The sequence below is a fragment of the Azolla caroliniana genome, unplaced genomic scaffold (assembly GCF_043228905.1).
Source record: "Azolla caroliniana isolate FFs.n. ecotype wild unplaced genomic scaffold, voAzoCaro1.0.p SCAF_15, whole genome shotgun sequence".
Taxonomy (NCBI): Eukaryota; Viridiplantae; Streptophyta; class Polypodiopsida; order Salviniales; family Salviniaceae; genus Azolla; species Azolla caroliniana.
The window spans coordinates 20,189,120-20,205,853 of NW_028230450.1; the positions used below are offsets into that span (position 1 = coordinate 20,189,120).

Consider the following 16,734-nt stretch of genomic DNA (forward strand, 5'->3'; position numbering starts at 1 on the left):
TTATATTTCCAATCACAGCCCATAAAAAAATCTCGTAATTGGCTAAGAGTATTCTAATATTAGAGATGCAATGAACCGTATTCTACAGATGAGACAATGGCCACATTTTCTCAAGAAAATGAAAGCTTAACCAGTAGAAAACTTATCATAGCAAAGAGAAACTAGACAACAAGTATCTCTTCTGTCTTACACACCCATTGCAAATGCTTGCTTGTTGACATGCGTGCAAATAGATTCTAAACATCTGTCAGTTATGAGCTCTGAAAGTATTTACACAGCTTTAACCTTGTGTAGCACAAAATGTGCTCAATTGTATCTAGTGGAGCACAAAACATGCTCTACTATTTACAAGTTTTATAGCATGAATTACAAGAGATTTCTATCATTAATCTAGATTGCCATAAGAATATGACACAGTTACTTGCTCCAAACATTCCATTCCATTACCTACTGTCTATGATCAACATCCATAGAGAGAAACTGAAAACCTTTAAGTGAATCTCTATGGTTAGAACCAACATGTGGATTCCGTTTGTGTATGGGATGCTTTGTATCTGATGAAACCGCTTTGTACATCGATTGCACCGATGCGCGAAAATTACTAGGTGAAGAAAATTCGGATTGCATTGATGCTCGGAGATTGATGGGTGAAGGGCCTTTAGATTGCATTGATGCACGAAGATTAGAGGCTGAAGAAAGTTTAGATTGCATCGACGCTCGAAGATTGGTGGGGGAAGAAACTTTAGATTGCATTGATGCTCGAAAATTGGTGGGTGAAGAAACTTTAGTTTTTGGTGATCGACACTGATCTGCTTCCACTTCATTAGATGAGCCTTTTCTGCGATCACCATGGCATGCAAACGCTTTCCTAGATGAATCAATCCTTGATGGACTTATCCCACCTCCAGAAAATATTGAATTTCGTCCATTCTCAGATTGTATGGATGCTCGAATATTGATAGGCAAAGTAACTTTACTCTTTAGCAATCGAGCAGGATCTGCCGCCACTTCCTTTGATAAGCCTTGACAACTTGTGATTCCCCTCCGTGATGGACTCGACCCACTTCCTGTCAATACTGAATGTCGTCCATTTTGAAGAGAAGGATCCGGTAAACCATGATTGATGGCACTATTGCTACATACAAATGCTGGTCTCCTTGGACTTGCCCCACCTCTCCTTGATGGACTCATCATCCCACCTCTGCCCAATACTGAATTTCGTCCATTTTGGAGTTCAGTTGCATTCTGCAGAAATATGGAAATCTCATAAATATGGTTTTTTGAGTATCATGGTTGTACCTTAGAGGTAAGAATGTTTTAATTATCCTTGCACCAGGGTTCTAATCTCCCTCACTGCATTGATTTAATGGATGATAGTAGGGAAGGTAGGGATTGAATGGGCGACCCTCTGGCCTCTGGCGAACAACCTTACCAGCTAAGCTTAAGCTTCATTTTTCTGGTCTATGAAGGCTTCAAATCACAATATTTCAAACAAGTTTCTAAACTTTTCCGTGAAAGTTTAATTTGAGATGTAACAACTGTCTATGCCAACGGTTTCTCATGTACTCATGTAAACCTTTGATAACCATGTGGGAAATAATGCTCCAAAATAAACAAAAAGTGCTATGATCTTTGAATGCACTAAGTTTGATGAAAAGGAAAATAATTGATAGTTAGAGTTCACAAATAAATCACTACAATTTGATTAGATGCAAAGCTCTATCTAACACTTAGACACTAAATGTAACTTCATGAGAGGGTATTATTAAATGTTTTATGAAAATTTCTCAAAACTTGAAAAAGGCAGGACAGGATATTAAATGAATAATTTAACTATAATTTATATTTGGATAAACTCACTGACCATGACGTTTAAACCATTAGATGGACATCTTGTGGCCTCCCCATTAATGCCTCTTTGTCGGCAACTTACATCTGCAAAAAAGAAGGCATTTCATGGGCAAACTATATTTGGTGAACAGAACATTTTTTCCTGTTGAATAAAGGGATGCAGAGGAGAAAGAATGAAAGACAAATATATTAACGCCTTCTAAGAGGCCACAATGCCCCATAAGGCCAAACAAGAGATTACATCTTAAAATGCTGTCTCGTCTTTGAGAACAAGTCAAAATAAATATAACTAAAAAGTAAATAGAAATAGAATAAAACGTGACTAAAGAATATCATCATCTATAAATGTAAGATTCTCAAGTCAGATATATTGTAATTTTGTCTTTGAAAGATGTCTAGCATAAATGCATCCAGCATAGAGAGGTCTTTGAAGCAAGGGAAGCACCAGTGATGGTGGGATATAATGGCCCTTGTCTAACAAATGTCGATCTAGAATGGAGAGGTTCCTGAAGCAAGGGAAGCACTTCCAATGCCAGGAGATAATGGCCTATATTTGTCCATAAGGTTGGGCCCATGTACATGAAAAATTGCTATTGCCCAATCTATTGTAACCCCTTTGTTAAGTCCTGGTCAGGAACCAAGTTGTGTAGCCCTTGATTGACTTGTAGGGAAGGAGTGATGGGGATAAATAAAGATGTGATTGTTCATTCTTGATGAACTTGTGTGACCGTATTGTTATCCTTCAACAACTTCTCCTAGTCTCTTGAGTTCTAGAAAGAAATTTCCTAGGCATGGTTGGTCCTCATATTCCATCTACCTTGCACAGTGGGCCAAAGCCTTAAAGAGGCAATGGTATCTCCCTCTTATTTGATAAAAAACAGTAAAATGACAAACTTACTGTTCTTCAGATTCCACTACCTGGTGATACAAGTGGAATTTTTTTTCTTCTAGAGGTATTCGTGCATATCTGCATACTTCCATTTGCAATTGATGTGAAGAAGTTTGCAGCTGCCCTATCATACTGCACAGGGCATATGATAGATGTATGTACATATAATAAGGCCTGCTGACGAATCCATCCTCTGATGTGTGTAAAAAGTGTCTTATATTGGATGATCTTACTACAAAGATATGTTGTGGAACTGATCAATTTTTTGGTGTTTTCCAAGTTGATAATCTCAGCTCGGATCATGTAAACAATCCAAGCTATATTGGAATAGGGTAGCGAATGTTTGCTTATGCCATGTGAGTCACACCTTTGTTGCATTTCAACAGACCAACAATGAATGTGTCCATGTTCAGCAAGTCCTTTTGAGGACATAAGTGCTAACCTTGAGTACCTTTGTTTAGGGAGCTTCCAAAGCTGCTGGATACTAGTCACTGATTGGAATAATGGCTCAATGATTATTAGGGTTGCTCCAATGTCTACCTGGATTAATGGTGCACCAATGCTTTGCTCATAATGTGGGCAATAATTAAGACTAAAGGTCTTCCTAAATCTTTCCAGCTATTTTCCTTATTAACAATTGGTCCCTTGGTTTCTACTCTATAGAGAAGATTTGATGTGACAAGTGTATGAAATGGTCACAATTTAGCTCATGACTCTTGGAATTGCAAATGTGCACGTTGTCTTTCAAGAGCACCAAGTTCTGTATATCCAGAAGAAAGTTGAGCAAAAGCAGCCTTATGTAAGAAAAACTAAGGCCTTGTGAATGTTACTCCTAGGTACATGTAGTCTCGTGTATATGTGTTATGCACACATAACGTAAGTGAGGGGAGGTCACTAATATTTACAAAACATAAGTGAAGGGTATGTAAACAATCCAAGCTATATTTTGACTCTAGGATTGAGCCATATGGTTTAGCCAAGTAATGGCCAATCATAATGGGGTATCCACTTTTGAAGATAGACACATGCTATGTTCTCTCCAGCTAATATTGAAATCTTAACACAGCTCTATTAAATATGTGTGCTAGCAATGGGAGCAAACTGTGATTGGCATAGATAAAGTATCACGTACTAATCCATCATGATCTTGGGACTTTCCAAATTGTAACCAATCAAAGTCATTTCCTACATTTTGTGGAGTAGAAAAGGTGGATTCACGTGGGCACGAGTCATGTGGGTGGGGATGTGGGGCTGCCCATGAATAGCATAATAGTACCTTTGCATATTCATATACATACATACATGTGTGTGTGTGTGTGTGTGTGTGTGTGTGTGTGTGTGTATATATATATATATATATATATATATATATATATAGAGAGAGAGAGAGAGAGAGAGAGAAAGAGAACCTGGTAGAAACCCAGTGTTAGTAGTTGATGTCACATTAAAGCCTCTGGTTGGACTTATAGCTCCGATCTAGAAAGACCAAAATTTTATGTTGGATTTATTACAGTACAATATACATCAAACCAGCGATAACATTAACTAACATATTTTTGATGGCATTCTACTACAGATTTTTTTTTGAGGTTGAGTCAACTCACAGGCCTTGAAGGAGAGCTGGATAATTGTGATTGCTGATATTTGAGAATAGTCCAATCAAACATGTAGTCATATTGAAATCCTGAGACTCCCCAAGATACTTGTTAGTTAATCCTTATCATGACTATTCAGTTATTATCAAGACAATTTCATGATACCCACAGCAATACCTATGTTTGTTGGTTGATACTTAACATGATTGTTAAGTTCTTGTCGAGACTATTTTATGATTCTAATATCCACACAATACTAGGTATATTAACCATAGTTCACATTTCCCTGTTAAGATTGAGAAGTCAAAGGACCAAAGAAAAAACCCAAGATTTCTTTTATCAATGCTTAGAACCCTTGAAACATGAGATGTCATCTATAATATCATCACTCACACAAGAATCCAATTTTTAATGTTACCTTCTCGGATAAAAAGGTCTCGGAACATCCCTTTTAGATAAGAGTAGTCAGGTTGAGTATCGAACCGCAATGACCTACAATAGTGAAAATAAGATGCAAACTCTGATGGGAAAGAGTAGCATAACGCCTATATGAAGGAAGAGAATGGATTAGACCCACTTCAGCAACACTCAAAAACATTTCTTTTGCACTAATATGTTTATGTGGAGAGAAAATTGATACCTCTATCGGAGTTTTCATCTTCTTCTCACTGATCTTTTCATACTTCTGCTTTTTTGTTCCTGCTTTCAACCCTTGCCAAGGCAAGCTAGGAAAGATTGTATCTCATATGTTAGAATCGAAGTTCATTAAACTACAGAGAGAAAGTCAAATCCCCAAAATCATATAAAGTTCACCTTCCTCGTAGAAAGTACATGAGCACATATCCAAGGGACTCGAGATCATCTCGTCTACTTTGCTCTGTGGGGAGTAGATATTTGAAAATCACATATACGACAAAAGTTACCAAGAACATAACAATGCGTTATTATCTTATTACCGATTCCAAAGTGAGCATTGATACTTGCATAGCGTGCTGTTCCAGTTAAATTCATATTCCTCCTGAAATCCACCAATGACAAAGGATTAGAAAATAGGATATGTTTACAGCCAATCAGCACCAATTTATGACTGTTAGGCTACAAACATTTATTATTGTCCAGATTTACAACCAATAATAAAGATAGACATTATTAGAAGAAATGAATACAAACTTGTTATGGCAGTGGAACTTTTTGGATGATCTAAGATATAAAAGGTCTGGCATTAAAATAAGATAATTCTCTATAATATTATATTGTTTACCTTCTCAATAACAGATCTAAGTTGAAGTTTCTAACATTTTGACCTTATTCTCAAAATCTAGGTCAGTTACCAACCCTTCAGACTAATATAATTAAAAAGTCTAACTAATCTATAGATCATTTTAAAATAATTATTTACTTCATACTTAATGATACTTGAGAAGCATACACGCCAAAATTCTGAACTGTTTTCATTTCCACCGTAAAATAAAAAATAGAAATAAAAAAACTGAAATTAATCAATACCAAACATTGAATATGGCAAGAGATAATGAGATTTTCTTTCTTGTTCACCTTCAAAAATCAGAAAACAAAAAATGAGATACCTGTAGACATTGTGCTTGTGAGTTGAGGAATCTCTATACTTTTTCGCAAGACCAAAGTCTATGACATAAACCTGAAATTGAAACAGAATTTATTAACACAAATTGACATAAGCGAATCATAAAAATAATGGAGGAGCTCAAGTTTAAGATTTGGGTATGCCTGGTTTCCTTTCCTTCCAAGGCCCATCAGAAAATTGTCGGGTTTGATATCTCGGTGAAGGAAGCTCTTTGCGTGCACATACTCGATCCTATTAAGCTACACACATTTTGGGAAAGAACTTAAAAGAAACGTGGTGATAAAGATCATCGTCACCATCATGGCACTATTCTACATTATGACCTTGAGGTAGATAGATAGATTTCTTAATGCTGTCCTTGGGAGACTGAAACATGATCTATGGGACGGGGCTGAGCCCATGGTGACGTTCACACTTGAGTTTTTTCAATTTTATTACTTTGGATGCCACAGTATACCACCAAGACAATGATGAGAGAGAGTTGATTTGTTATACCCATCATTAACAGAATGAAAAAGGTACAAGTACTCACCATTTGATCTGCAAGCATGAGTGCTGTTTTAAGGGAGAATTTTCCACTACAAAAGTTGAAGAGATCCTCAAGACTCGGTCCCAGTAAATCTAAAACTAACACATTGTAGTCCCCTTCCACGCCACACCATCTTATATTTGGTACACCGGCTGTGAACATAACAAGAAATACATGAAAACAATCTAAAACCAATTGAGTTGCTCTTCCCAAAAAGAACATTTAAGAAAGACGAAGTTCTCTTACTGCCTCCTTGGAGTATTTTGTAAATCTTTGCCTCGTATGCAAGCTGAGGGTGGTTTGTTTTCACATTTTCCTGATTCATTCTTTCAAACCATCAGAAGCAGATATTAAGGGGATCTTATCAATGGTAAGTACTTATGCGTCCAAACATGACACAGTATTGGGTTTTCAAAGTTATGGTGTGACTTTTTGTCGAAGCATTTAATTGATGTGACACCATTATGAGATGGGGCAATCTTTTGACATTTATCGTGATGAGGACATAGCTGTTGCAATAATTGACATTTTATTGCCTCCCGATGATCATTATATCATCACCTTTCACTTCATCGTGATGGAGGATAACAGGTCATTGTGACAATTGAACTGTTTCAAAGTTTCAGCAATTATTGATGTTTAGTCTCATCATGATGGGGATAATATGTCGATGCCATTAATAAACTTTAACCTCATCATCGTGGCATTGCTTTTGACTGTTAAATTTGATCATGATGGGAACAAATCATTGTAATTGTTGATGAGGTAAACTGATTAACAAAACCAACATCGCAGTAAAATTTAGGCCCGTTTATTTGCGATTATCACTTGTAAATGTTTCAGGTGAGTTTAAACTAATCTGGATTTCGTCCACAAAAATAACCTCATACAGAGATGTTAACCAATTAATGATTTGCCAATCCCGAATGGAAACTTTATGCCCATTTGATGTTGCAGATTATGACTTCTTTAGCATCATCTTGGTTACATAAACCCATTAACAATCTAATACAGCGATATTAACCTACCCCGTTACATGACAATGCCACACCCAGCAGAAGGGTTTACGACAATGTTACAAATTGAAGTTGTGAATGAAAAATATACTACTGCACGGTTTCTTTGATAATTTAATACGAAAATGTTAACCAATTAATGATGATGAGAAATAGATGAACTAACCAATTTGATTCCAACCTCCTCATTAGTATGGATATTGGTTCCTGGATAGGGAGAAAGAGAGAGCAAAAAAGGTTTCAGACAATGAAACAAAAGATTAAAGAGTAGGAAATCAGAAAAAAATAAAAGAGTTGGACACAGAAATCAGAAAGAAAAGACATTTAAAATAGTTAGAGAGGGATAACAAATTAGAGACAAAGATATCAAATTTCTTCGCATCTATGAATAACGTCCCGATTAAAGAATAACGAAAATTTACAATGGTTAGGGAGAGGAAATTACCGAGATATATCTCACCAAACGAACCACTGCCGAGCTTGCGGCCGAGCCGATACTTGTCTGCAATCGGGGTTTCTATTGGCGATGGCATTGAAGAGGAATTAAATTAGGGTTTCAAATGTTAAATGAGAAGGGAATGAGTGAATTTGGGGTTCAAAACGTTTCCGCAAGATGGAAGAATGCATGAATGAACTAGGGTTTCGTCTATTTCTTCATAGTTTTCTTCTTCTCTGATGAGAAAGGGAGATAAACATTTGGACAAGTGGAAGTATCTCGTCCTTCATCGCCATCATCATCATCCTCTTCGGTTTCTTCTTCTTCTTCTTTTCATGCGAGAAAGAAACAGAGGCAACCAGGGAAGGTGCGATGCGCGGAAGAGAGAGAGTGTCCCCCCAGATTCTAGAGAGAGAATACGGCAGAATATTCATTTTTTTTCAAAAATGGGACAAAAAATAAAATAGGCAATAATAATAAATAGAGGAAATATAAAATAAAAAAACATTTATTCCCAGAATACCCTTCCACAATTTCACTGAAATACCCCTCCCCTCCCCAGTTCTCGTTATTTATGCCAAAAACAGGCCCCAACCCTATTTATCAATGTTTTTTGGTTTTCTGAGTGGGGGGGGGGGGAGATAGATAGGCTGTTTTGACATTGAAGCCTTGAAAAGTAAGTGATCAATCCCACCATCCAAGGCTAAATTCAATGAAAGAGATGGATAGCAAAAATGTGTAGAAGTATGAAAAACTTCAGGGTACTTTGGTAAATAATGAGATAGGTTTTCCATAATGGTTACTTTCAGTAAACTATGTGATACACGGACTAACGTTAGATACCATTGTTTGGATCCCAATAGGTTTACCTCATCAAAATTGTATGCTCCAATGTACATACATAACAGTGAGTCTGACCATCTACCACTAAAGCTTGTGATTTGCAACATCGAGGTTCTAAAGAAAATTCATCTACTTGGTGGGACAGTGAGCCAATAAAGCTATGGTTCGCAGCATTAAGGTTTTTAAGCTTTCTACTTAATAATACGGTGTCCGACACATTTGAAAATCTTGTCCACAATTTTAGTTTGAGATCATCTAGATATTTTCTCCCAAAATACATCCAAAGAGTGAAAAAAAACAGCAGCCATGATTGTAGTTTGAGGTCTAGAAATTTGCTCAGTAAAAGTTATAAACAACAGCTTTGCCATTAAAAGACACTTTTAGTAACCATATTGACATATATATGACTATTTCCGTGCCAATGTGACAACAAAAAACTAAGAAACATGTAATCCAGATGTAACACAAGGATAATAAAAATATAGCATAATGGCCATTAATCGAATGATTTAATCTCGCCACAGAGCTATGTTATAACGACTTATCACATCCCCTCACAGGTGTTGTTTGATATAGCATTAACATTAAATGCAATGGGTTCATACATATACCAAAAGCATGAAAAACAAACAAGAAGCATGAATAGGATAACAAAATACATAATGATATAGACAAGAGTACACGATTAGCATTAACGATTGAGTAAAAAAAATGAGTACAAAATTTGCTAGCTTTGACAATATGCCTTACAGTCGATCAGCTATCTTTTCCATAGCATCAGCAAGTTTGCTGAGGACAGAAACAAGGTTTTCTGCATGTTCTTTTCTTTGATTCCTATCTAGCTGAGAATTAAGATTTTGTGATTCGATGTGAGATTCCAATACCCTGCTATTGTTTTCCAGTAAGGAGTAAAGTTGAGTCTTTATTTCATCGTGTAATTCATCTTCGGCAGTATGTTTCCGCTTCTTCCTTGCACTTGAAGTTGGCACTCCATTCTTCTCTTCACAAGAAACAAATGTAAAGTTCCCACTCCCATATGTTCCTGTATTTATAGCAAATTTTGTGCTTTAGGGGGATTTTCAAATGTGATGTTAAGTTCCCACCTCCATACGTTAATGGAATTTACAGAAAAACTTTAAACTCCCATATGAAAAAACTTTACAATACATGGAATTTCGTAAGTGAATATCAATCAAACATAACCCTATGTCATTCATTACATGTCAACAATATGATTGCATGAAGTTCAACTCAAGATGCTGTATTGCTCAATATGAAATAACAAAATTTATGTGATTTAAACTTTTTTAGTGATCTGATAGAAAAAGAAATGAAAAAGATCTACCATAAAAAAGATCACATCATTTTAAAGACAAGATTTCGTTTCTCTTATCAGAGGATGTAAGATAGTTGTGTTCTTTGTTATTAATGTCAACATCAATAAAATAAACCGAACAAATATGCAATGTTGTGGTTATTGAATTTTTCATTATGATACTCGAGAGCATTATTTCAAACAAATATGTGTGTTCCATTGTCATCATCGATCCGGCTTGATTTGCAGAAAAAAATATTTTCATTTTTGCAGTTAACAAAGCAATTTAGCCAAACCCCTACTTAGTACATGCATTGAATAGTTCATGAATTAATTTCACTATTTTTTCTTGTATAATGCAATGTAAACCCAGCAATACATATCATACACATAAGTAGATACACACATACTATACCACATATATCTTATATGCATGCCATAGCACACATATCAAATAACTTGGTATTTATACACTATATGAACAGAAAAATGCGTTTGCATTTACATTCTATAAATACATATACATAAATAGCCAGCAAATCACACATACTAACCAGAAGGATTCTCCACAGGAGGGCTTTCCACGGCAGTTGTAGCAACAGAGGGAATTTCCATAGTTTCCTTCTTGGAATTCATAGCCATAGCTGAGAAGAGACCTTCATTATCTTCCCCTCTGGTAGTGAACATTATATCAGAATCATTCATTTCAGCGTCAAACATAGCTCGATCATAACACCTTCTCACAGGAAGCTTATTACCATTACCATCACTGTTGTTATTACTATTCATCTCTTTACTCAAACCATCATTGTTCATCATTGAGGGGTCCATGCCAGGGAAAAATGAAAGGAAACAGAAAAAAAGGAGCTTTTTTCTTCCGCTTCGTCTGATAAATACAAAGAAGCAAGATACCTTTTCAGTAATCTTGAGGAGACTTTTCTCCTGCTATGGCTATGAAGGCACCACGGTGAACAATTCTAGCCATTTCTTCGTCTTGTTGCTCTGTGTAAAACCCTAGCTCTGTCTCCATTCGCTGTGCTTCATTCGAACTTTCACAAACACACATACAATAACATAAATACATATATACATACAATATACACATACATACATACATACATACAAACATACATATAATAACATAAATACATAAATACATACAGCACATACATACATACATACATACATACATATACATACATACATACATACATACATACATACATACATATACATACATACATACATACATACGTACGTACGTACAATATGTACAATACATAAAGAGGCCATCAAATTTTCACTTTATGGGGAGCCCAACTGAGGTGAAGGCAGGAGCCCTTCTCACTTTATTGGGAGCCCGACTCACCTGAGGCAAGAGCCCTACTCATTATTTTTGTCGACTAAAACCCTAATCCTTGTCATTTGGATCCATTTTTCAAACAGACGATGAGCGTTTTAGGAGGGAAGAATCTGCTTGGAGCACCACCTACTGTCAACGAGCACCTGCCAACCACCTACAACCGAATCGCATTCGATCAACAAAACCTGAGTTGGGAGGTATGTATTTTAATGCTTTTTACTTTTGTGGGGGGTACATATATAGTAACTATGAAACTTGTTGGTTGTAGGGTAAATGTTAAAATGTTATTGAAAATGCTTCGTTTATACATTTTGATAACTTGAATGCATTGATTGATGGTTGCATCTAGGTTTAGATCAGGGTTTAGATCTCTATTGCATGCATTTGATGATTTTTGAATATGCAAGGATTGTGCATTTTGATAACTTGAATGCATTGGATAATCATGGTTGTATCTGGGTTTAGGTTAGGGTTTTACCTCCCGATTGCATGCATTGGATGATGGTTGTGGTAGGGTTGTTGCCTTTTATAGATCAACGACCCAAATGCAAATGGAGCATATCACAAAAATAGAAGTGGAGACAAAAGTAAAATGAGTTGAAGAGACAAACCCTACAACATCAGAAATGGAATTATGGGAGTCCAAATTACAAACAACTAAGGAAGCTATTTAATGTCTCCGGCAAGAGTTACGATCCTTCGATGGTGCAACTATTTGGGAATGTATGCAAACATTGGACGATCTAACTGAGAAGGTGTATTGCGCTTGTGCACCAAAATCAACCAGTGAAGAATACGGTAGACCAAAAAGTCAAAGCCAACAAATCGACACCAAAAGAGGAGCAACGGTTAACATCTCGCAATAACTTATTGGCAACTCCCCCAACACTTCCAAATTCCACACTGGAAAACTACGAAGAGGTGCAAGTTGGGCTAGGAGGTGATTGCCAATATGTGACCGTGAGAAAGTTTGGTGTTTGTGTTGTGATGGCTTGACCTTGACTTCAAGGAACTCAAATGTTATATGTTGCTCCATTTTGCCACCATTCCCACATGAGCCATAATCTTTGCTTTCAGATTTCATTTTAGGTTTTTTGACTTGGATTTTAGACATTTTGAACTTCAGAAGTTTCAAACTTTAATGTATAGGTAATTTGAAGCTTTAAGTTTTCAGTTGATTTGTTATTTGAAGCTTGAACAAAGAAGACATAAGTTTGTGTGATTTTTGAGTTTTAAGTTTTAAGTTTTGTGCAATTGGAAGCTTAGGGTTTTTTAGAGTAATTTTTATGTAACATTTTGATGACAAATTTTTGTTTTATACTTAGAATTTTTTGTAGTTTTTTATGTTTGTTTTTTAATCGGGCTCCTGCCCTAGGTCAATCACCCTTGGTGATAGAGGTTGTCAAAGTCAAGTTCCTTGTGACAAACGTTGTTGGCTTTTTATCCACATCATATGGTGCAGATCACACACGCCCTCACTGAGAGACTTGCACCATCCGTGGCTGTGATTCCCTCACCAACCCTATTTATTATTTGGTAGCAGTTACACACGAGCTACATACATACACACACGCGCGCGCGCACACACACACACACACACACAACATACATTTCAAGCCATTCCTTATGTGCATAATTGATTGTCACATGACGTACAATAGGGGGGATGCTAACACACCCCCTGTGAGCATGTGTTGTTCGTGTCACAAGCAACAAATTAAAAAAGTGTATATGTTGTTTGCCTGCAATGTTGGGCTAAAAAATGCCAGGACATGCATTAGTTGAGGTAGGGGACAAAGAACGCTCGAGATAAATCAAGCATATAACAAATTCTTTGAAACCACATTGTGATGCAATGTTGATGGGTTATGTATTTGAATTTTGATCATAGCTTAGGAAAGATTTATTAATTTGAAGCAAACAATGGGCCAGACTTTGAACCTCAAATGTAAGGGAAATATAAACACAAACTTTTTGGCTACTACTCACATGTTCTTCACATTCCTGACTTTAGTTTTTCTCACTCACACACACCCACAAGATTATTATTAAGTGATTTACCTTGAGCCTTACTTTGGTCACTTGTATTAAATATAGTTAACTTAATTAATAAGTGTGTCATTATTCTTGATGTGTCTTTCTTTCATTTTAAGTGCTTGTCTCTATTCTAGTTAATTATTGTGAAAGAGGTAGATTGAGTTCATCTTAGTAATTAGTGTTATAATTTAGTTGCTTAACAATGATTGATTGCAACTTCTACATGTGTTGCTAAGAATAGGGTAAATGACAACCTAGCTTCACACAAAAGGAGATTAACATCATGTGAAACATGCCTAACCCATTTGGGCCATTATAAATATTACTTGATTGCATTACCAAGGCTTCACTGACAAACATATCCTTTGGAGGGGATGTTAGAATTTTTGTTTGTGGCATCATAACGGCTAGAGCTAGTTGTGGATCAGAGGTGATTAACACTAAAACTTGAGGGAAGTTTAAGGAACCATAAATGGAGGTGGTTGGCTTAAAAAATGTCAAGGTGCATTCTTTCCAATTGATATTCCAAATTGTGTGCTGAGAGCCATGATATAGCGAGAACTAGAAGGCTATGGGTTGTGGTTATAATGTTGAGCACTCTTTCCTCACACTAGTTTATGACGTCCATCTATTTAGGGAGTGTTTTTTTCATGACCGGTTCATTGGTCACTTCAAGCTCAAGCCTCACTAACTAGTTCATTATGCATTTTGGCATCCATGAATATAGAGGTTTCTCCATAGTTTATTAGAATAGAAGTTTGGACAAGAATGTTCTTAGCAAGAGTAAGGTGACTAGATATTCAAAGCTATTGATTGTTAGGTTCCAAGGTTGCATGGGATAAGACATCTTTTTGGATAAAAATATTTTGAAACATAAATGACCTTTGGGGTGTGACAAAGATGGACCTGCAGCCCACAGACAATCAGATTAAGAGAGTCTTTTGGAGTAATGTTATTGTTGAGATATCAAGCTCAACTTAGTTTAGTCGTTTAGTCAACACATGTAACTTAGTAGTACCCTAGATAGAATCTAGTTAGTGTGTTTACCTTAAAGCCTTAAATAGGATTTTGTCCTTGAGTGAGATACATTGTAAATCCTTCACTCCCATTTTCATTTAATATAGGACTTACACCTTTGTACCTATATTCGACTCACACATGTGCACCTTTGCACATGAGATGCATATATACCTCATTGTGGGTATTTTTGTATTTGATGATGCTTTTTAATATAGTTAATCATCCCCCATCTTGTCTCATTGTTCATAAGTGTTAACTTCCTCTCTCTCTTCCTCTCACACACATACACACATATCACTGTTGTCTGCTGGAATAGTAACCGACGGACAAATAGCGCAGTAATATGGAAAGAAACTGATATTGTAACGCATGTAACGGTTCACGTGGGAAGCGTGAACGGCTAAAAGACCCTGTGTATATAAAGGGCAGAAAACCTCAGAGAGAGGTAGCGTGTAATTTTGAATGAAAAGGCGTATCGTAATAGAGTTCTATCTTCTCTGATATCTGTGTGCATCTGTGGTTAATATACTGTGTGTCTGTAATTCTTAAGAGCATAGGAGTGAGTGGCGGTGTGCGCACTAGCCCACTGTCTAAGGAGCTCGGTTGTAGCCGTCTCCCGTATACATTGCTAGGTTACGGGAAGTATCCCCCTAAGCATTACACACAGACACTACCATTCATTGGCACACAGTCACTTGGAAGTCTAGGTCGAAGGATTGACCATAGATAGTGTTCCTAATCGGTAACACTTTTGGCACGCATGGTGGGACCCTTTGTTTGACGGCTGTCACCGTTTTCTCCGGTCGACTCTGTCGGACGTCGGCCGGTGCTGTCTGCTTGAGTGGCCGGCTCTGCCTGTACTGTCTGCCGACATTGTCCGTCGGTCGGCTGTGTCCGGTGGTCTTTGCCTTTTGGCCATGGTTGTCTGTCTATTCGACGACCGAATGTCTCTAGGCGTGTCTCTAGGTCGTCGCCGTTTGTCTGGCCGCCGTCTCTCTGTTCGGCCGGCTACCGGACCTTTTGTCTAGCCGTTGCCTATTCGCCGACCAGACGCTATCCGCCGGTTGTTTGGCTAGCTGTCGGACGTTGGTTGTCTCTGTTCGAGCCTGCCTTTGTGTCTGGTGGTCGTCGTTCTTCATCGTCGTCAAAAGCCGACTGCTGATGACTGTTTGTCCTCTTCCATATCTTTCTTTTCTCCATCTTCTTCACTCAACCATTGACTCAAGGGATTGATTGTCCGAAGCTGAGCCCGTTGATGCTCGTTTATGTTCTTTTGAATATTTGTAGAGACATGAATCTGATGATCTAGAAGTTGAGCTTAGCTGCAGAGCTCTTGACACATAGGAGCTACCATGGAAGCCATCGTGCCCTCCCATTTCCACAGCTTCATATTGCCATTGTTGAAGAAGCCGCATACCTAATGGTCTCCACTCCACGTCCATGTTCTTCTTCTTCTACCACTTCTATGAGGACTTAGAGTTTTCATAGCATAGATAGAAACCAACCGATGAGCCTGAGGGGAACAAGAGAGACACAACACACACAACACAAGCTCAAGCAAACACACAAACGTGTAGAGAGTTGAAGTTGTAAATCACCATTTTCATCTCAGATTGGTTGTGACACAGAGAGATTAGTGATGGAAGGGGAGCGTGAGGGAGAGTGAGACTTCTTCTCAAAGGAGGGTTGGCCGTTCGGGCGTGCCAAAAGTGTTACCGATTAGGAACACTATCTATGGTCAGTCCTTCAACCTGGACTTCCAAGTGACTGTGTGCCAACGAATGGTAGCATCTGTGCGTAATGCTTAGGGGGATACTTCCCGTAACCTAGTAGTGTATACGGGAGACGACTACAACCGAGCTCCTTAGATAGTGGGCTAGTGCGCACACCGCCACTCACTCCTACGCTCTTAAGAATTACAGACACATAGTATATTAACCACAGATGCACACAATGAAAAAATCGGAGGCGGCAATCGCGGGACTCCGGGCCTTATTGGAGAAAAAGAAAGCATGGTTTGACGAGCAGCTGGTGGGCGAACAGGAGAGAAGGCATTAGCTCGAAATCTGCCTGAACAATGAAATGGGAAAACTAGAAGAACTACATGCGAAGGAATCCCAGCTTTGGGTAGGTATGAAGAGCACGTATGAAGAAGCGACGACAGTTAGTCAACAAGAAATTGCAAACCTCAAGAACTCCGTGGAAGAAGCACGCAACCGTTGCCAAGCCATCACAGA

At 37.7% G+C, this 16,734-nt stretch overlaps 2 protein-coding genes across 2 annotated transcripts; both read right to left on the reverse strand.

The window, feature by feature from the left end:
- Nucleotides 1–121: 121 nt before the first annotated feature.
- LOC147855064 (casein kinase 1-like protein 12) lies at nucleotides 122–8,283 on the reverse strand. Its single transcript, XM_087330915.1, has 14 exons — nucleotides 7,929–8,283; nucleotides 7,650–7,690; nucleotides 6,714–6,783; nucleotides 6,471–6,619; nucleotides 6,082–6,177; nucleotides 5,922–5,992; nucleotides 5,292–5,353; nucleotides 5,149–5,212; nucleotides 4,976–5,060; nucleotides 4,754–4,880; nucleotides 4,345–4,424; nucleotides 4,150–4,216; nucleotides 1,865–1,935; nucleotides 122–1,245 (listed from the first exon to the last, which is right to left on the reverse strand). The coding sequence occupies exons 1-14, from the start codon at nucleotides 8,014–8,016 to the stop codon at nucleotides 448–450; spliced, it is 1,869 nt and encodes a 622-aa protein (XP_087187041.1). The 5' UTR covers nucleotides 8,017–8,283; the 3' UTR covers nucleotides 122–447.
- Nucleotides 8,284–9,432: 1,149 nt separating this feature from the next.
- On the reverse strand, nucleotides 9,433–11,123 carry LOC147855065 (uncharacterized). The gene is made up of 2 exons (XM_087330888.1): nucleotides 10,632–11,123; nucleotides 9,433–9,804 (listed from the first exon to the last, which is right to left on the reverse strand). Exons 1-2 carry the CDS (start codon nucleotides 10,906–10,908, stop codon nucleotides 9,509–9,511), a joined length of 573 nt encoding a protein of 190 aa, XP_087187014.1. The 5' UTR covers nucleotides 10,909–11,123; the 3' UTR covers nucleotides 9,433–9,508.
- Nucleotides 11,124–16,734: the final 5,611 nt, after the last annotated feature.